This window comes from Zophobas morio, unplaced genomic scaffold (genome assembly GCF_036711695.1).
Source record: "Zophobas morio isolate AGI-343-1 ecotype UQ-CSIRO unplaced genomic scaffold, CSIRO_AGI_Zmor_V1 ptg000049l, whole genome shotgun sequence".
Taxonomy (NCBI): Eukaryota; Metazoa; Arthropoda; class Insecta; order Coleoptera; family Tenebrionidae; genus Zophobas; species Zophobas morio.
In genome coordinates this window covers 457,567-476,942 of record NW_026972154.1, presented here as the reverse complement: position 1 = coordinate 476,942, position 19,376 = coordinate 457,567, and the positions used below count along the sequence as shown (strand labels likewise).

General features: G+C 32.5%; 5 protein-coding genes across 6 annotated transcripts; all 5 read left to right on the top strand.

Moving 5' to 3' along the window:
- The first annotated feature begins 1,334 nt into the window (after window positions 1–1,334).
- On the top strand, window positions 1,335–2,499 carry LOC135142664 (protein takeout-like). The gene is made up of 4 exons (XM_064074405.1): window positions 1,335–1,441; window positions 1,500–1,740; window positions 1,792–1,925; window positions 1,983–2,499. Exons 1-4 carry the CDS (start codon window positions 1,378–1,380, stop codon window positions 2,279–2,281), a joined length of 738 nt encoding a protein of 245 aa, XP_063930475.1. The 5' UTR covers window positions 1,335–1,377; the 3' UTR covers window positions 2,282–2,499.
- A 3,161-nt stretch (window positions 2,500–5,660) lies between these two features.
- On the top strand, window positions 5,661–6,658 carry LOC135142646 (protein takeout-like). Its single transcript, XM_064074391.1, has 4 exons — window positions 5,661–5,802; window positions 5,857–6,097; window positions 6,153–6,286; window positions 6,340–6,658. The coding sequence occupies exons 1-4, from the start codon at window positions 5,739–5,741 to the stop codon at window positions 6,636–6,638; spliced, it is 738 nt and encodes a 245-aa protein (XP_063930461.1). The 5' UTR covers window positions 5,661–5,738; the 3' UTR covers window positions 6,639–6,658.
- A 3,116-nt stretch (window positions 6,659–9,774) lies between these two features.
- On the top strand, window positions 9,775–10,867 carry LOC135142643 (protein takeout-like). The gene is made up of 4 exons (XM_064074388.1): window positions 9,775–9,943; window positions 9,998–10,238; window positions 10,290–10,423; window positions 10,477–10,867. Exons 1-4 carry the CDS (start codon window positions 9,880–9,882, stop codon window positions 10,773–10,775), a joined length of 738 nt encoding a protein of 245 aa, XP_063930458.1. The 5' UTR covers window positions 9,775–9,879; the 3' UTR covers window positions 10,776–10,867.
- Window positions 10,868–15,609: 4,742 nt separating this feature from the next.
- LOC135142608 (protein takeout-like) lies at window positions 15,610–16,697 on the top strand. Its single transcript, XM_064074348.1, has 4 exons — window positions 15,610–15,818; window positions 15,873–16,113; window positions 16,164–16,297; window positions 16,351–16,697. The coding sequence occupies exons 1-4, from the start codon at window positions 15,755–15,757 to the stop codon at window positions 16,647–16,649; spliced, it is 738 nt and encodes a 245-aa protein (XP_063930418.1). The 5' UTR covers window positions 15,610–15,754; the 3' UTR covers window positions 16,650–16,697.
- A 161-nt stretch (window positions 16,698–16,858) lies between these two features.
- LOC135142607 (protein takeout-like) lies at window positions 16,859–18,990 on the top strand. Of its 2 annotated transcripts, XM_064074347.1 has the most exons (7): window positions 16,859–16,969; window positions 17,024–17,264; window positions 17,318–17,451; window positions 17,508–18,124; window positions 18,177–18,417; window positions 18,475–18,608; window positions 18,658–18,990. In XM_064074347.1, the coding sequence occupies exons 4-7, from the start codon at window positions 18,061–18,063 to the stop codon at window positions 18,954–18,956; spliced, it is 738 nt and encodes a 245-aa protein (XP_063930417.1). In that variant the 5' UTR covers window positions 16,859–16,969; window positions 17,024–17,264; window positions 17,318–17,451; window positions 17,508–18,060; the 3' UTR covers window positions 18,957–18,990. The 2 variants fall into 2 exon arrangements, with proteins under 2 accessions (XP_063930417.1, XP_063930416.1); XM_064074346.1 differs by lacking the exons at window positions 18,177–18,417; window positions 18,475–18,608; window positions 18,658–18,990 and having other exon boundaries at window positions 17,508–17,873.
- Window positions 18,991–19,376: the final 386 nt, after the last annotated feature.

Below are 19,376 nucleotides of genomic sequence, written 5' to 3'. Positions count from 1 at the left end.
TCAAAAACGGCCCCAGGACACTCACTAACACGCAAAGACACTCAGTATCACTAACAATAGACTTCTTTAAATAAAATGCTTTTTCAGAGATGCACCTCCTTCCGGCTATAATCTAACTGAAATGCAGGCCAGCGTTGTCAGCTGGCGATACCAACCCGTACCATTAAACTCAAACGCGTTGTTTACAACCCATTTTTAAACAATTTGCCAGCCAAAGCAATGAATTCATGGAAAATCTCTGTTGTATATAGACGTATATTAAGTTAGTGTGATATTCTGGTATATTAAAATCCCCAGTAATTAAAATATATTGATCATGTAAATGTATTAGATCACTTAATAAATTGAACAATAATGAGAATTCTTCAATGGCTATGTTAGGTTGAGCATATATTACAAAAATAGAGAAGGAAGAACCGTCATAGACACATTTAGCACCAATAATGTGAACCGAGTCTGTTAAAACCGTGGGAAGATAAGTCTATTTGAGTAATCGAAAAATGTTGTGCCTCTAGTAAGATGTAGTTTGTGAAATCTCCTGTCAGATCTAAGAATATTGAAATTCAAAGGGCAGAACTCAGAATTGCTAACCAAGTCATTAAGCCACGTTTCCGAAAAATTACACGATAGTAAATAATGATCGAGATCATTTAATTTTGATTTAATAGGTGAAAGAATTTAAATGAGATTCATGAGTCAGAAGACTTTAGGATCACAAACAAAGTTAGTTGCTATGTTGAGATACCAAAAGGTCATTTTTAAGTTTCTTAATAGCTAGGATAGGAGCATGGCACTTATTATGATCCCAGATAGTATGATAAACCTTAATATCCTCAAATTTATCGGTGGATTTTTTATACTGTTTTGGATCATCAATTTCTGAACAATGGGGACTTGCTCTTACAGACTTTAGAGGAATGATTAAACGTATTACAATTAATACAACGTGAAACATCTAGTCTGCAGTATATCGAACAACTACCAAGCCCGATTAAGCAGTGATAATTTTTCTGAAAACAAAAGACATATAATAACACATTCAAAAGTTTTTTACAACACGAATTAACCAAAAGCCCTTTAGAAAAATAAAAGTTTTTCTTTACTTACACCATCTTATTATTCAGTACTGCAGACAAAAAACATAGAAAAATGAGTAAGCTAAATTGCTCAGGTTCAATTATTCACTAGACAAAATGAAAATAAAAAGAAATATTTCTAAAACGCAAATGAGGTTTTTTTTTGTACCTAGACCTATTACAATGCTGAACTATTAATATACTTACCTAAATAAAAATAACTGGTTTATCAGTTCATTTCAATCTTGTGAAGTTTATATATAAGTATCGCAAATAAAACTTTTCAGTCAAAATCACAAAAATGAAGTACTTCCAAACGATACTTTGCGCCTCTTTCATTATTAACAGCGTTGGGGCCAACCTACGTAAGTCCATTTTCATCAACATAGGTACACATTACTGTAACGATTTTGAAAATTCTAGCTTCTGGTTTTAAAAAATGTAACGTAAAGCAAATCTTCTCCCACTTGTGTCTACGGCAAGCTATTGAAAGTGCAATAAAGCAAATGGATCGTCCTATAAAGAGCTTGGGTTTAGTGAGCCTAGAACCTTTGGTAATACCATCTCTGATTATAGATGCTGGTTCTCAAGTTGTGCACACTCAGCAAATTTACAAAAATATGAAACTGTCGGGTTTCAATGAAACATCTTGTTCCAAAGCTGAGTGAGTTCTTACATTTTTAAAAACACATTCATTACCATCGAATTTTTGTAGATTTAATTATACCACGAAAACGTTAAATCTGGAGTGCGTCGTGCCACGTTTCCTCATGCAATTTAATTATGAAGTAAATGGGAAATATTTGATGATATCTGTTTACGGAAAAGGAACAGGCTGGTTGGTTTTTCGTAAGATTGACACATTTATTAATTACTTACTTATTAATTTAAAATTTGTAATTCTAGTGGATAATCACCTTGAGCTTACCTTTCAGTTTGGAGAATACGAAAAGAAGGGTAAAACATACTTTAATATACTCCATCAACATCTGAATATGCGACCCAAAGATATTGATTTTCGTTTGGAAAATTTGTTCGATGGTGATGAAGAATCGAGTGATCGTGTTCAGAAAATAGCAAAAGAAAATATCTTCGACATGTATAATGATGTTAAAGGTGGTTACGAAGAAGCCTTTGGAAAAGTATTTGCTTACATTTTTGAGCAGATTTTGGAGAAAGTGCCTGTTTATGATATTTTTGGTTAAATGATTTTTGTTGTTTGTAATGACGTTGATTTTATGTACATTTTATACCCTACGGAAAATTAAAATCATAATTTAACTTCAGTTCTATGAGCGATCTCGTTTAAAGATATGAAAGCCGTCTAATGAGATTCAGTTCCAAATACAGAGAATGAGCTTTTTGAAGCTTTCGTTGTACTTTAAGACCAGTGTTGGGGACAGATACTTTTAAAAGTATCTAGATACAGATTGTTTTCGATTTTTTCAAAATGTATCTAGATACAGATACAAGAAAACAGATATTTTTTGAAGCTTTGGCGAATAAAATAACTGAAAACATGTTTATGTATTTTTTTATGTATTGTTTAATGATTTTTTTTAATTAACATTTGGAAAGTATTGTCACCTAAATTATCTCTTTTTGGTGTCAGAATTTGGCTTCCGCTACTAAACACCCGTACCACAGGTGCAGAAGAAGGGATTGTGGTATTAAATTTAAAAAATAAACATTTTACTGTAGCATAGTTATTCAAGACTGAAAAATCTTTTCTTTTTTCCTGCAAATAGGCCATCGCTTCGCTGTTTGAAGCGTCGCAAATTGTACAATATTTATTACGCACGCTTAAAAAGATTTTTTTTTTGTTTTTATTCCCATACTACAGTGTTCAAATTGTGTTTGAATCTAATAATTATCTCCAGCATTAAATTTAATATTTCAAAAGAATACGGGAAATGATTATTCTGTGCTGAAGGTCTGTTGTCGGCAACCTGTCATAAATTATTATTCTTCAATATCTGCTTACGATGTTTTTATGACCATGTCCAGTAATCGTCTATCCCGGTGCGGCAGGTATATACATTTTAGAAAGAATTGCTTGTTCCGTTTAAGGCAAAATAAGTACAATTTCTTAGGGCCGGTTTATCAATGCGCAGTTAAGTTAAAGTAACTGGCAGTTAAAGCTTGTCTGTGAGTTAACCTGTTTATCATTACCCGCTAGCTCAAAACTGGTGGTCAAAGTGCCCGATAAATTAACTGACAGTTCAAACTGTCAGTTAAAGCGTTATCCACAGTTAATGGCAACATAACCTAACAAATCCAAATAAATCTGTTATGAATTTAACAATATTTTGATGAGGACTTATGTTGTGCAACAAATTGACAGAGAAAAGATGAGAAAAACACTTATTATTAGCTGATTATTTTCCAGGTCTAATGTAGGTACCAAAAATTAAAAACCTATCTAATAATACCGCGAGATCGAAAAAGAAATTAATCGAAGTAGGCCATGCACGACAAGCCGTTTGTCGTCATCACGGTGGTAGGGTAATTTAATTTTTTTTATTAAATGTCAAATTGACAGTTTAAAATTAGCATTATGACGCCTACTTTTAAAACACATAAGAATGAATTAAAATCACCGTTTTCCAATTTTGTCTAAAATTTATCCCATTTCTGAAGATTCTAATAACAAAAAAGCTTTAATTTCGTTTGATAACAGTGCAAATTACTTTTGTCAACGTGACGATTAATAAAAAAATATTTTAAACTAAGACAAACGCCTTTTCGTGCATGGCCAACTTTGACTAATTTCTTTTTCGATCTCTCTGTATTTATTTATAGGTGTACCTACTTGTTTCATTTTTAATTTCCAATACTTTTTTTCTAATGCTGAATTTTGCTTTTTCATGATTCATCACGTGAAATGCGATATACAATCGTTGAATACCGAATGCGGATCGAATCTGATGGAATTTTCAAGGTCGGGGTAGTTTTAAACTGACCAATCACAATTCATTTCCAGTGGGGTGAGCGTTACCAACTTAAAGGAGTAACAGCTAAACTTCGAGCTCCGAAACTGGAAGAAACATCGTGCATTGATAAACACTTTACCTCCGTTAACTGCTAGTTACCCTTATCTGACAGTTACTTAACAGACACTTTTAACTGAGCATTGATAAACCGGCCCTTAGAAAGGTATTTAAATCCCTTATAGGGTCAAAGGCTGCCTGGCAGGCCGGAATCACCAGAGTGCAACTTTAAATTTTCAGATTTTTGTTGAAACTCATTTTATTTTAATCTCGTTTCACGATTTCTGAGAATATATCACGATAAATTATTCTACCGAGGGTTGTAAAAATATTAATTTTATTGCCCAAAATTTACACTTAAACATAATCGGCACATTCTAGAGCAAAACGGACCTGCCAAGCCCGCCTCGCGTTAAGTCCAACAATGAAAAAGTGAAGAAATGACACATGTGGCAACAGGAAATGATGCTACATTTGTCTGAAAAATAAAGGTATAAAACAGTAACAAATATGCGATTTATGCGAGAGAAATGTATGTATTGAACATTCGATTAGTCGATTACAGAACTAATTTGTGCTAATTGAAAAAATTAATCATTATGTAACACGCAACTACTGTTTTCTAAAAATAGTAACATACCTTAAACAAATATTTTTACTATTAAAATTACTCTTATTTAATAACATAAATACAACCAGCGGGCCTACCGGACCCGGGTTGCTCAGGTACACAGATAAAATGCATTGCCCCGACAAGGGTAAAACCCAGTGAATAATGAATAATTGTGGTTTATGGTTTTTAAAATACCATCGTACCATGGCTTAGATTTATTACCCCTCAGGATTATATTTAAAGGTCTATAAGTACTGAAGGCTACAATGTGGGAAAATATGAAAATTTCCGTGACAGAACACTATTAGTCGACCTCTTACCTCTATTTTTGTTTATGTGACCAAAATCATCAACATGAAGTATCAAAAATTACTACTAGTATAACTCAACTAATAACTACTGAAAAAAAGTGAAATAAAAAATGTATCTGTATCTGCGCCATTAATTTTGTATCTAGATACAGATATTTTGTGCTTAAATTCGATTTTATCTAGATACAGATACTAGATACCCAAAAATGTATCTAGATACTTTATTTAGATACAAGTATCTAGAAACTGCCCAACACCACTGGTGAATACTAAAATGAAGATTAAGTGAGCTTCCGAACGATTTAGAACTTTTTCATGCTAGCAAGTATAACAAATTCCTTTGAAATTTTTTCGTGTAACGTATTTTTTATTAGTCAAAAATTTTTGAAACTCAAATATGTAACAAGTTCACGACAATTTTTATCACTGTTACCGGTCTCAGTTATTGAAAATTGTTACATATTTGTATAAGAATCCTTCAGTACTGCAGACATAAAACAAGAAAGAAAAGAAATGAATAAATTAATTTGCTCCGATTTAATTATCTTCTAACAAAATGAAAACAAAGTGAATATATTTCTAAAACGCAATAAATTCTCTTACATAAAGGTAAACAACAATATAGGAAGTGATATAACTATGCTGAGTTCTTAATATAGATAAAAATAACTGGTTTATCAATCCATTTTGATTTCGTGAAGTGTATATATTACATCGCAAATAAAATTCTTCAGTCAAAGCCACCAAAATGAAGTATTTACTAACAATACTCTTCGCCTCTTTCATAACTATCAGCTTTGGTGCCAAACTACGTAAGTCCATTGATATCACCATACACACTATTCTAACGATTCTCAAAATTCTAGCCGCTGGTTTTAAAAAATGTAACTTCAAGCAACTCTCTTCTCATACGTGTCTACCGCAAGCTATTGAAAGTGCAATAAAGCAGATGGATCGTCCTATAAAAAAATTGGGCTTAGTGGGCCTAGAACCTTTGGTGATACCATCCCTGATTGTAGATGCTGGTTCTCAGATTGTGCATACTCAGCAAATTTACAAAAATATGAAACTGTCGGGTTTCAATGAAACAACTTGTTCCAAAGCTGAGTAAGTTCTTACATTCTTAAAAACATATCCATTACCATATACGTAATTTTTACAGATTTAATTATACCACGAAAACGTTAAATCTGGAGTGCGTCGTGCCACGTTTTCTAATGGAATTTCTTTATGAAATAAATGGGAAATTTTTGATGATATCTGTTTACGGAAAAGGAACGGGATGGACGGTTTTTTGTAAGATTGCCACATTTATTAATTGATTATTAATTTAAAACATGTAATTCTAGTTGATAATCACCTTGAGCTTTCCTTTCAATTTGGAGAATACGAAAAGAAGGGTAAAACATACTTTAACATCCTCCATCAACATCTGAACATGCGACCCAAAGATATTGATTTTCGTTTGGAAAATTTGTTTGATGGTGATGAGGAAATGAGTGATCGTGTTCAGAAAATAGCAAAAGAAAATATTCTCGACGTGTATGACGATGTTAAAAGTGGTTACGAAGAAGCATTTGGAAAAGTATTTGCTTACATTTTTGAAGAGATTTTGGAAAAAGTGCCTATTGATGATATTTTTGATTGAATAATTTTTATTATTTGTAATGATGTTAATTTTATGGACACTTGACACCTTGAGGAAAATTAAAATCATAATGTGGCTTCAGTTTTATGAACAGTAGCATCATCCTGTTGAAAGTTACCGTAAACTAACTCAATAAATTAAAGCAATTATTTGAAATTCGAACTAATAAAAATAAATTTGACAAATTCAAAAATATAGCAATTATAAAAATTTGGAAAAGTACCACATCTTTTTTAGCACACTTTGCATATGCAGAAAAAAACATGTAAATATTATCCATTCACGACTTTAATATAGTAAAGTAGGCTTTGATATTTTTTTTTAAGTTGGATAAACTGATTTGATGATTTAGTTTTTTGTCTGTCAGTAGTCTGATTGACATTTGCTTTGAGCTGGATTGCCAATTTTCTACTTCATTTATTAGATCAGAATTATTAGACGGAATTTTTTAATCAAGCAAATAAATGTTTTAATTTTATCAGCATAAATAATTTGTCATTGTGACAGATTCACAGATCATTGCGACATTATTTAAAAAGAAAATACCTAAAATAGTTTTACTGCAACAAAAAATTGCAATAAAAAGAAGTTTTTTGCAGTTTCGAAAAGACAGGTCTGATCTTTCTTTCGAAGAAGTAACTATGAGAGTCTCGAACATATTTTCTGTAATGTAAAAGTAGGCTGTAAAATATTTTTTAATTTTTTTTCTCATAGGTGGGAACATCAACTGGCGAAAATTTTATCAACAGGGGGCCAAAATCTGGCAAGCGAAAACCAACGGATTTATTTACAAATTATATGTTTCGGAAAGACCTGCAACGACAAATTTGGCAACTTAATGAAAAAAACGAATATTTCACTGTAGATACTTTTTTGGCATATTCTAGGGAACAGTTGGAATTTAAAGGGGGGCGAACCACATTATACAAAATTCTTAAGTCAATGGGTTATAAACACAGGGAAGTAAAAGGTAGCAAAATTCAATGTGAACAAAAACATGTCGTTGCAGCCAAAATTACTTTTTGAGAACATATTTACAGTTTCTAAATTTTTATGAAAATTTGACTTTCGTGTATTTAGATGAAACATGGGTCTATCAAAATGGTTCGTCCATCCGTCGCTGGGTCCAAGATACTGATCTAAAAAGCAATCCCACCAAAATTAAAAGTGAAGGATCAAGGTTTACTATTCTCCACGCGGCTTGTTCAACGGGGTTCTTGGATGGTTGTAACAATTTTTTAAATTCAAAAAATAACGATAGAGACTATCATAAAACGATGAACGGGACAATTTTTCAAAACTGGGTGGTTAATCAGCTCATTCCTGCTTTGGCAAAGTTGAACCAAAAATGTGTGGTTGTTTTAGACAATGCAGCGTATCATTCGGTTGAGTTGAAAAAACCACCCACTTTTTCTAGAAAAAATGTGAAATGCAGGAATGGCTCTTTAAACATAATGTTAAATTTTTCGAAGAAACACTTGTTGGATTTAATCAAACCCTTCAGAAACAATAGAAAAAAAAAGATATTTGGTAGACGAGACATTAAGAGAAAGTGGCCATGAAGTTCTTAGATTACCTCCGTACCATTGTCAATATAATCCAATCGAAATGGCTTGGGGATTTTGTAAGAACTATTACAACAAGCATATAAATTCTCTACCTTCTTTAAAAAATAGGGTGGAGAATTTATGGCTTGAGGCGCTTTCTAAATGTACTTGAAGCTTGTGGCAAAATTTTTGTAAACATTGTGAAAAACTTATTTTGGCAGATTGGGAAAAAAATATGGGACATCTTTCGGATGAATCTATACCTCCTTTCATTATTTCGCTAGGTGAATCTGATTCAGAATCTGTATTTGAAAATGGCGGTGATGATACAGATTTTCATAGCGAAATAATGGAAATGGAGTGAATTATAGCTTGTCGGGGGGGGTGATATTTTTACGCATCTTTCGTTCTAAATTTACCAAGGTAGTATGTGAAAAACTACCTGACGTACAACAAAATAAGTATAATTTTAGTTAGATCATCCACGTTGTTACTTTGCACCAAATTTTAAGCATTTTCATTTTTATTTGTAACTCTTCATGGACCTGGAGAAGGCGTATAGTAACGTTCTTATTAATAAGCGTTTGGAAGTACTTAGTAAAAGCAAATAAGGAGCACTTACGTAAGCATTAGTGATAGCTGTATAGATAAATTATTCAATTTAAGGCCGGAAAAATATTTCAGAAGAGCTAAACCCATCAAAGGACTAGGGCAAGGTTGTTGTCTTTTACAAACCCTTTTAGTAATATTAGAAAAATGAAAAAAGAAGTTGGAAGATATGGAAATAGGCTGTTCACAAAGGTCGAAATTTCCATTTCTAAGAAGAGTGGGCGAGCAGAACGAACTGATGATTGAGAATTAAAGATGAGATGCTAAATGTGACATGCGACAATAGTCGTATGTCGAACCCCCATTCATATAAAAACAATGTTTAAATAAAATTTTAGTGTTTGTTCCTTACATATGAAATAGACACTTACAAAAAGCCGAATAACTGTTTTAAATAGCGTAAAGTTTTATGCTTTCTAAGAAATAGATACCGTTAACTTGGTCATTGCTACTGAAAACTAAAAGTATCGGCAACAATGTTTATATTTCTGGCATATTTTTTAACCTTTAATTTAATAAAACATAACCTAACGAAAAAAGTTCAGGGAATTTTTATTCTTCTCCATCGAATACCAACAAATTCACTAGATTTTCATGCCCAACCCTACTATATAAAGATCGTGAACGGATAATAGCATGTCTGTTTTTTCAGGATTCCAAAACCACTGTCATCGTTATTATTTGTTGATAATTATTGCTTCAAAAATCAAGAAATATCTTGTTTGATCGTTCTTCCTATATATCTGTGTAAGAGTCCTTCAATATTGCAGACAGAAAATAAAAAAAGAAAAGAAATGAATCAATTAAATCGGTCCCGTTTAATTATCTCTTAATAAAATTAAAACAAAGTGAATATATTTCTAAAACACAAATAAATTTTTTTTGTTCTTAGATCTGAAGTCGAACAGGGTTCAGATCTAACCAAAATTCTCTTACATAAAGGTAAACAACAATATAAGTGATATAACTATGCTAAGTTATTAATACAAATAAAAATAGTGTGTAACTGGTTTATTAATCCATTTTGATCTCCTGAAGTGTATATATTACATCGCCAATAAATTTCTTCAGTCCAAGCCACCAAAATGAAATACATACTAACGATACTCTCCGCCTCTTTCATAACTGTCAGCTTTAGTGCCAAATTACGTAAGTCCATTGCTATCACCATACACATTATTCTAACGATTCTCAAAATTCTAGCTCCTGGTTTTAAAAAATGCAACTTAAAGCAAATCTCCTCCCAGATGTGTCTGCCGCAAGCTATTGAAAGTGCAATAAAGCAAATGGATCGTCCCATAAAAAAACTGGGCATAGTGAATCTAGAACCGTTGGAAATACCATTCCTGATTGTAGACGCCGGTTCTCAGTTTATACACACTCAGCAAGCTTTTAAAAATATGAAACTGTCGGGTTTTAACGAAACCTCTTGTACCAAAGCTGAGTGAGTACTTAGGTTCTGAAAACCACACCCATTACGATATAATTTTTGTAGATTTAATTATAACACGAAAACATTAAATTTGGAGTGCGTCGTGCCACGTTTTCGCCTGGAATTTAATTATGTAGTAGATGGGAAATTTCTGATGATGTCTGTTTACGGAAACGGAACGGGATGGGCGGTTTTTCGTAAGACTGACACATTTATTAATTGCTTATTAATTTAAAATTTGTAATTCTAGTCGATAATCAGTTTGAACTAAATTTCCAGTTTGGAGAATACGAAAAACAGGGTAAAAAATATTTTAATATCGTCCATCAACAACTGCAAATGCGACCCAAAGATATTGCTTTTCAATTGGACAATTTGTTTGATGGTGATGAAGAAATGAGTAATCGTGTTCAAAATGCAGCCAGAGAAAATGCCCTAGAAGTATTTGACGATGTTAAACCCGGTTATGAACAAGCTTTTGGAAAGGTATTTGCTTATGTTTTTGGAGAGATTTTGGAGAAAGTGCCGATTTATGATATCTTCAGCTAAATGATTTTTGTTATTTGTAATGTCATTAATTTTATGTAGTTTTTATACCATGTTGAAAATTATAATAATAAAGAAGTAGTTAACAGAATAAAGTATATTGTTACTTAAAGTATTTTTCTCATACTGCTGTTGGCTATTACTGGTTGCCTAAAAATTTGAGATTTGAATAAATTTGAAAACAGAGCAAAACGCTCATCTGTCTATATTTCACACTAGCTGACCCCGTGAACTTCGTTTCACCAACTATTTAACTTTGAATCTACACAACCGAATGCTTCGAAATCTTGCAGATGTTTTAAACATATGATAAGCATAATCAATTTTGATTCAAAATATATTTACTTATCCTCTCCAAAAAATTGATAACGTCAGCCCAAAATTTTGCCAAGTGAATCCCATCTAAAATGTCCAAAATAGGATGATACTATACTTGTGATTTATCATTACATTCATATTTTTTAGTTTTGCTTATAGGGGATGTCTCAAAAAAATTAATCACTGAGTCAATTTAGCTTTTATGGTAGCTTTTTAATCAAATTATATCTGTTTATCAAGCCCAAAAACTTGATGACGTGATCTCAAAATTTTGCCGAATAAATCCTATCTAAAATGTGCAAAATATCACCAGTATATATTCGTAATTTCACATTGCATTCATATTTTTAGATTTGCTTTTACAGTGACTCAAAAAATGTATGGATCAGTCAATTTATTTTATTGAATAACTCAAGAGTTGCAGGAATGAATACTTTGAGATCTTGCAGACTTTTTAAAGTTATTGTAAGCATGGTAAATTGTTAAGAATATTTATTTATTCCCCCCAAAAATTGGTGGAACGGCTCACTCGATTTTCGCAGATAATTTTGGGAATACAATACAGTTATTTTTAGTATTACACTGCACCAATCCAAGGTGGCATACGTGTTGATCGTTAATGTTGATTAGGTCATCACAAAATTGTGTGAAGCAAAGACTCAACTCGAAAATGCTGAATATGTTTCATTATACTTTTGGTGCGAAGGAAGTTCTGTCGAAACAACGTTCGATCAATTTTTTGACAATGGTTGATATAAATAAAACTCAGTAGATGCTCATACTCGAAATATGAAGTATCTACTCGAATATCAAATCAAAATATTTCTAGTTTTTCTAGATGATGCTAATTAATATTTCAGTAGGTAACAGTTGATGTTCAAGTAGCATTTCCATACAACAAAAAAGGAAAACAGTGACAGTGTTCAACCATCAAGGCAAAAATCGAGTCACCAAAATATAAGTTAGTATGGGGTAGACACCTTGAAATGGGAATCTCTAGCCAGTGTTAGAAAAAACACACTGCACAATTTATGCAAAAATAAAAGTTAATTATCTGAAAAGTTTTCGATATTCCCGCTCCTAATGTGTTTTTCAAACTGAATGCACCTTTTGACGACATTCCACCTTCATGAAAGTCGCCATGTTTAGTCAAAGTTCACTCTTACAACGATCCTACTCGTTTTCTAAGCTGCTTTACAGACAGCCCAGTCATTACTCATTAGCCACGCCGATGCTCATTTTTAGATTAAGTGCTCACAAAACGCGTAGATGTTCAATTTGGGTCCGGAGAGATAGAATGTTTCCAAGTAGGTACTCAGTACATAGAGTAGATGCTCAGGTATATACGAGTAATAATTAGAGATCGGATTTATAAGCACAAAAAATTAAGAATAAGCACTTAAATAAGCACAATATTTTCATTAAAAAAGTTTTATTTTAAGCAAAAAAGCATTAAAAACATAATCATATTACAAATCAAAGAACACTTCTTAGGACTTTGGATAAAATATTATTACAATAATCCTAGACTTTATATTTTACACACGTATTTCAGTTTTCTTTAAAACAATTTATGATTGTAATATGTTCCAAGTTGTCCACTGTAAAATTTTTTCGCCGATCATTTAAAATGTGTTTAAAATTGGAGAATGTGCGTTCAACATCCACACTCGTTGTTGGCGCAAATTTGACTTTTGCAACTAATGTTGAATCTAACTCCAAATTTTCCACCTTCTGGCCTTGTAAAACACGAGCAACGTCGGAAAGAACACCGAAACCTGCATTTTAATTTAACACTTCGTCAAGTTTTTGAGATACTCTAGTACCAATATCACCCCTTACTGCGTTTGCTTGTTGTTTAAATTCTTTCACTAAGTTTATGGCATCTACCAACAACATGTTGGGTTTTTCTAACTTTTCTATTACCTCACATACGAATTGATAATTGCTTCTTAGAAAAGCTAGATCTTGTCGCAAATCTTTGTTTTCCAAAATATTTATGCAATCTTTAATCGATTGAGAAGAATCTTCGCTAAACTCGGTAACTACCTCCTCAAATTCTTTGATATATTTGTCATAATAAATGTGGCCTGTAACCATGTTCCCCACTTCGTTAGAATCGGCTCTGGGGGCAATGGTATGTTTGGAAATTTTTCCTTAAAAGGTTGCACTCTTAGTGGGGCTTTAACAAAAATCTTTTTACCATTTGCCACTAATTTATTAACAGTAGGAAACTGCAAACGTATTCCTTCAGCCACTCTGTTTAAACCGTGGGCAATGCAAGTATAGTGAATTAAATTAAGGTACAATCTTTTTAGATTATTCCCTGCTTTCAACATATAACGAGCTGCATCCGAGATCATCAATAAAATTTTATTCGCCGGTACGGCATTTGGCAAAAATAGTGACGTAAGACTGTCATTTACAAATCTGGTAATCGTATTGCCATTTGTTTTATCTAACATTTTCAAACTTACTACATACCCTCGACTAGGGAAACATTCATTTAAGATTCCAACAATTAAACTTGCCACGTATCTTCCACAACTATCGGTTGTTTCATCGACAGCGAACCATAAATAATTATCTCCAATGCGATGTTTAATTTCGTTGTAAACTTGCTGAAACACTGGGCCTACATAATTTTTTCGGAGAGTACTTTCAACCGGAATATGTCGATTGCAGTGTTTTTCAAGGAATTCTTGAAGAGGGCCTTTCTCCAATTTTTTTAAAGGTATATTGGACTGGATCATCATTTTACATAAATCGAAATTAAACTGAAACTGCTCATCTTTTGTGGAAGTAGATGCAACAGATTCATGTATGGTCTGCTGTTTAATTTTAGAAACTTCAAACATTTTCTTCCTTTCTACATGAAGAGTCGTTCTGACATGTTGCGTCACGTTATATTTTTTATCACTTTGAATCTAAAACAACGTACATATACAGGATTAACAAAGGAAAATAGACAAAAAAAAATTAGTGGGCTTACGGTTTTCACACAAGCTCTGCAGAATATTTTGTTGTTTTCTAATTTTAATTCTGGAAAATCCCTTATCCACTCATTCTTTTAAAATATTAGTAATATTAGTAATATTACCAAAAAGAACTCAACATGTTACAAGGGAGAACCACGTATAACACTGTACTACGACAAATGCGATAGACTGATGGTTGTGAAATAAACGGTTCATTTAGTTAAAAGTTTCCATTAGAAAAATTTTAAGGTAGGTAGTTGGGTACAATAATCCTTTTTTCTAGAAAATCTTCAACGGTCTTGCCGCAAAATGCCGAAAACGAACATCTGGTGAAAAGCTTTAATTCATTATCAACGGAAGTAAGGATTTAAAGTCATAAAATCTATGGAGTATTTTTCCAATCCTATAATAAAATTTTATTACCCAAACGACCGGAACCTATTCACTTCAATGGTCAAGTCCAGGTAAAGTGCATACGATACGATACGGCTAACTAACAAGTATTTGTCATCCCGACAAGGCCGGCATTTGAACAAAATATGCATTAAAACTCATATTCGTCGAAAAAAGCATTAAATAAGCATATAAGTTTTAATATGCATAAAATTAAAAAAAAGACAAATAAGCATAAAAAATGTGTCAAATGACTCCAAATTGTATCATAGTTACAGATATAAAAAAGTTTTGAAGTGCTTACATTTTTCACAAAAAGCATTAAATCTAGAAATCCGCTCTCTATAGATCAGTATCGTGCACCCAGCGACGAATGAACGAACCATTTTGATAGATCCATGTTTCATCCAAATACACGAAAGCCAAATTTTCACAAGAATTTAGAAACTGTAAATATGTTCTCAAAAAAATAATTTTGGCTGCAACGACATGTTTTCGTTCACATAGAATGTTGCGACCATTTAGTTCCCTGTGTTTATAACCCATTGACTTAAGAATTTTGTATAATATGGTTCGCCCCCATTTAAATTCCAACTGTTCCCTAGAATATGCCAAAAGAGTATCTACAGTGAAATATTCGTTTTTTTTTCATTAAGTTGCCAAATTTGTCGTTGCAGGTCTTTCCGAAACGTCTAATTTGTAAACAAATCCGTTGGTTTTCGCTTGCCAGATAGTGATGTTTTTAAATTTTGGTCCCCTGTTGACAAAATTTTCGCCACAGTTGATGTTCGCACCTATGAGAAAAAAAATTAAAAAATATTTTACAGCGTATTTTTACATTATAGAAAATATGTTCGAGACCCTCATAATTACTTCTTCGGGACTGTCTGCTTACATTTTACATAAAAAGCATTAAACTTAGAAATCCGCTCTCTAGCTGATTTAATTATTCTTGGGAGAAAATTTTCCTTAACAACTTTACAAATGCTTTAATTGATCCTGCAGACATAAAAAAAGAAAATAAAAGAAATTAATATGCTAAATTGCTTCGGTTTAATTATTTTATTAACAAAATGAACACAAAACAAACATCTCTAAAACGCAAATAAGTCTTTTTATTCCTAGACCTAAAGTTGAACAGGACCCAGATTTAATCAAAAACCCCTTACGTAATAAAGGTAAACAACAACATAAGTGACATTACTATCATAAATAAAAATAACTGGTTTATCAATCCATTTTAATCTAGTGTATATATATAGCTAATAGAATTTTTCCGTCAAAGCGACAAAAATGAAGTACGTACAAACAATACTTTGTGCCTCTTTCATAACTATCAGCTTTGGTGCCAAATTGCGTAAGTCCATTTTTATCACCATACACATTATTCTAACACTTCTCAAAATTATAGCTTCTGGTTTTAAAAAATGTAACTTAAAGCAAATCTCTTCTAACATGTGTTTACCGCAAGCTATTGAAGGTGCAATAAAGCAGATTGATCGTCCTATAAAAAAATTGGGTTTAGTGAGCCTAGAACCTTTGGTAATACCATCCATGATTATAAATGCTGGTTCTCAAGTTATGCATGGTCAGCAAATTTTTAAAAACCTAAAACTGTCAGGTTTTAATGAAACTACTTGTGTCAAAGCCGAGTGAGTACTTATATTTAAAAAGCACACTGATTACCATACAATTTTTATAGATTCAATTATAAAACGAAATCGTTAAACCTAGAGTGCGTCGTGCCACGTTTTCGCATGGAATTTAATTATGAACTACATGGGAAAATTTTGAGGATGTCGGTTTACGGAAACGGAACGGGATGGACGGTTTTCGGTAAAACTGACACATTTATTACTTGCTTATTAATCTAAAATATGTAATTCTAGTCGATAATCACGTCGAGCTTAATTTCCAGTTTGGAGAATACGAAAAGCAGGGTAAAAATTATTTTAATATCGTCCATCAACAACTGAAGATGCGATTCAAAGGGATTGATTTTCGATTGGATAATTTGTTTGAAGGTGATGAAGAAATGAGCGATCGTCTTCAGAATGCAGTCAGAGAAAATGTCGTAGATTATTTTGACGACGTTAAACCGGGTTATGAAGAAGCCTTTGGGAAGGTATTTGCTCATATTTTTGAACAGATTTTGGAGAAAGTGCCTGTTTACGATATTTTTGGTTAAATTTATATAATGGGTAAAAATAAAATAAAAATGTAACGTTAAGAGTAACCCTCATTTCGTTCTCTAATTTGAAGCTAAATCAAGCCAAATCCTCTTACGTAAAGGTAAACAACTAACCAGATAGACGCGACAATTTCCAAAATAATTTAATCACTATAAATAAAATAACCGGTTTATAAATGCAATAATCCTATGACTGGTATATAAGTATAATGCAATTAAAATGTTTCAAACATTCTTCAAACCGCAGAAAATGAACTACTTAGTAAAAATAATAATCTGGGCCACTTTGGTAGCTACCGCTTTTGGGGCCAAATTACGTAAGTTTTTTATTATCTGCACTAATACTATTTTGAGGATTTTTAAAATTTCAGCTCCTGGTTTTAAAAAATGTAACTTAAAGCAAATCTCCTCCCAGGATTGTTTACCGAAAGCCATCGAAAGTGCAATAAAGCAGATGAACCGTCCCATAAAAAAATTGGGCGTACTAGGTCTACAACCTTTGGTAATACCATCACTGATCATAGATGCCGGCTCTCAGTTCTTAGTTGCTCAACAAATTTATAAGGATATGAAACTGTCGGGTTTTAACGAAACGTCTTGTTCGAAAGCTGAGTGAGTGATTAAATTTTCGACAGTCGCAATTAACAACGTATAATTTTTGACAGGTTTGATTATAAAAACAAAACCTTAAATCTGGAGTGCGTTGTGCCGAATTTCCGAATGGACTTCCATTATGAGATTCATGGGAAAGTAATGATGGTGACTATTTACGGAAATGGGACAGGATGGCTTCTTTTCCGTAAGTTAGATCACAATTTTAATTCATTATTATTTATTTTTTGAAAACAATTTAAGACAATAATGAGCTTGGACTTAGTTTTAAATTTGGAGAATACGAAAAGAAGGGTAACACATATTTCAATATTCTGTCCCAACAACTCAGGATGCAGCCCACGGATATTGACTTTGATCTTCAAAATTTGTTTGACGGTGATGAGGAATCGACTCTTCGTATGAAAAAGATATTAAAAGAAAACGCGTTGGATATTTACAATGAAGTTAGGGCTGGTTATGAAGAAGCTTATGGAAAAGTGTTTGCTTATGTTTTTGAAAAAATTTTGGAAAAAGTGCCTGTGCCTGAAATATTTGGTTAAAAGAACGGTTAATTGTTATTTTAAATATTCGGCTGTCTACGAAAACAAAAATAAACAATGAAAATTTGTTGCTAGTTTTTTCTATTAAAATCATCTTAGATAAAGGTAAACAACTCACATAATGATAATACTATTCAGAATAATTACTATAAATAAACATAACTTGTTAACCGATCCATTTTTATATTGTCAGGTGTACCTATATAAATATATGGCAAATAAAATTTTTCTAACCATTCCTCAAACAGAAGAAAATGAAGCTGTTACTAGCAACACTTTGGACTTGTTTTGTAGTTACCAGCTTCGGGGCCAAATTACGTAAGCCTGTTGTTACACTATCCACACTATTCTGACAGTTTCAAAATTCTAGCTTCTGGTTTCAAAAAATGTAACCTAAAGCAAATATCCTCGGACATGTGTCTGCCAAAAGCCATCGAAAGTGCAATAAAGGAGATGGATCATCCTATAAAAAAATTAGGTTTAGTAAGCCTAGAATCCTTGGTCATTCCGTCCCTGATTATAGATTCCGGTTCTCAGTATGTGGCTACTAAACAAATTTTCAAAAATTTGAAACTGTCAGGTTTTAATGAAACTTCCTGTTCCAAAGCTGGGTGAGTTGTGGCAGTTTTTGTTAATCACAGTTAGGTATATATTGTTTTTTGTAACAGGTTTAATTATACAGAAAACACCTTAAACCTAGAGTGCGTCGTGCCAAATTTTCGACTGGACTTCAATTATGAACTGCATGGCCAAATTATGATGTTGTCTGTTTATGGAAACGGAACTGGATGGAGTATTTTCCGTAAGTTTGATATATTTCTCGACTCATAAATACTTGTAAATGCTTCTAGGCGATAATCAACTTGGGCTTACTTTTAAACTTGGAGAATATGAAAAGAACGGTCAAAAATATTTTAACATTCTTTCCCAGCAACTTGATATGCAACCCAGGGATTTAGATTTTGATCTTCAAAATTTGTTTGATGGCGATGAAGAAGCGGCTGATCGGGTGAAGAAGATATTTAAGCAAAATGCGTTGGATATTTATCATGATGTTAAGAGTGGTTATGAAGAAGCTTTTGGAAAAGTGTTTGCTTATTTGTTTGAAAAGATCTTAGAAAAAGTGCCTGTGTCTAATATCTTCGGTTAAAAATCAGTGTTCATTAGTTGTAATGATATAAAATGTTGCCTAAAAGAATGTTGTTTTCTTACAACCAGAACTTACGTCATTTTTTTATACATTGCTTTCTTTCCTTATTTTCACTTTTATCTTTGGATCTTCTTTTTCCGTCATCTTCAGTATATATTGAGTGCGAGTTTATGTCTTTCAGTTTTTCGATGGTGTGAATGGGAGTTTTAAAATTAGTGTTTTTTAGATGACCGAACAAGAAGTAATCCAGAGGGGTTACATCTGGTGAACTTGGGGGGTACTGAATGTGTCAATTTAACGTCCACAGCCTCCACTGGTCTAAATGATTAATAAATGCACTGTATTATTAATGCAAAGTAGAAAAACTCAATTTTATTAAAAAACGACCAGCTGCAATGTAGACGTGTTACTTCCGAAACA

Excerpts from the sequence above, each read along its gene's own strand:
- LOC135142664 (XM_064074405.1), top strand. The coding sequence starts at position 1,378 with ATGAAGTACTTCCAAACGATACTTTGCGCCTCTTTCATTATTAACAGC. Across the intron at positions 1,442-1,499 it reads CAGCGTTGGGGCCAACCTAC|CTTCTGGTTTTAAAAAATGT; the intron begins GTAAGTCCATTT and ends TGAAAATTCTAG. Across the intron at positions 1,926-1,982 it reads AACAGGCTGGTTGGTTTTTC|TGGATAATCACCTTGAGCTT; the intron begins GTAAGATTGACA and ends TTGTAATTCTAG.
- LOC135142646 (XM_064074391.1), top strand. The coding sequence starts at position 5,739 with ATGAAGTATTTACTAACAATACTCTTCGCCTCTTTCATAACTATCAGC. Across the intron at positions 5,803-5,856 it reads CAGCTTTGGTGCCAAACTAC|CCGCTGGTTTTAAAAAATGT; the intron begins GTAAGTCCATTG and ends TCAAAATTCTAG. Across the intron at positions 6,098-6,152 it reads ACAACTTGTTCCAAAGCTGA|ATTTAATTATACCACGAAAA; the intron begins GTAAGTTCTTAC and ends TAATTTTTACAG.
- LOC135142643 (XM_064074388.1), top strand. The coding sequence starts at position 9,880 with ATGAAATACATACTAACGATACTCTCCGCCTCTTTCATAACTGTCAGC. Across the intron at positions 9,944-9,997 it reads CAGCTTTAGTGCCAAATTAC|CTCCTGGTTTTAAAAAATGC; the intron begins GTAAGTCCATTG and ends TCAAAATTCTAG. Across the intron at positions 10,424-10,476 it reads AACGGGATGGGCGGTTTTTC|TCGATAATCAGTTTGAACTA; the intron begins GTAAGACTGACA and ends TTGTAATTCTAG.
- LOC135142608 (XM_064074348.1), top strand. The coding sequence starts at position 15,755 with ATGAAGTACGTACAAACAATACTTTGTGCCTCTTTCATAACTATCAGC. Across the intron at positions 15,819-15,872 it reads CAGCTTTGGTGCCAAATTGC|CTTCTGGTTTTAAAAAATGT; the intron begins GTAAGTCCATTT and ends TCAAAATTATAG. Across the intron at positions 16,298-16,350 it reads AACGGGATGGACGGTTTTCG|TCGATAATCACGTCGAGCTT; the intron begins GTAAAACTGACA and ends ATGTAATTCTAG.
- LOC135142607 (XM_064074346.1), top strand. The coding sequence starts at position 16,873 with ATGTTTCAAACATTCTTCAAACCGCAGAAAATGAACTACTTAGTAAAA. Across the intron at positions 16,970-17,023 it reads CGCTTTTGGGGCCAAATTAC|CTCCTGGTTTTAAAAAATGT; the intron begins GTAAGTTTTTTA and ends TTAAAATTTCAG. Across the intron at positions 17,452-17,507 it reads GACAGGATGGCTTCTTTTCC|ACAATAATGAGCTTGGACTT; the intron begins GTAAGTTAGATC and ends AAACAATTTAAG.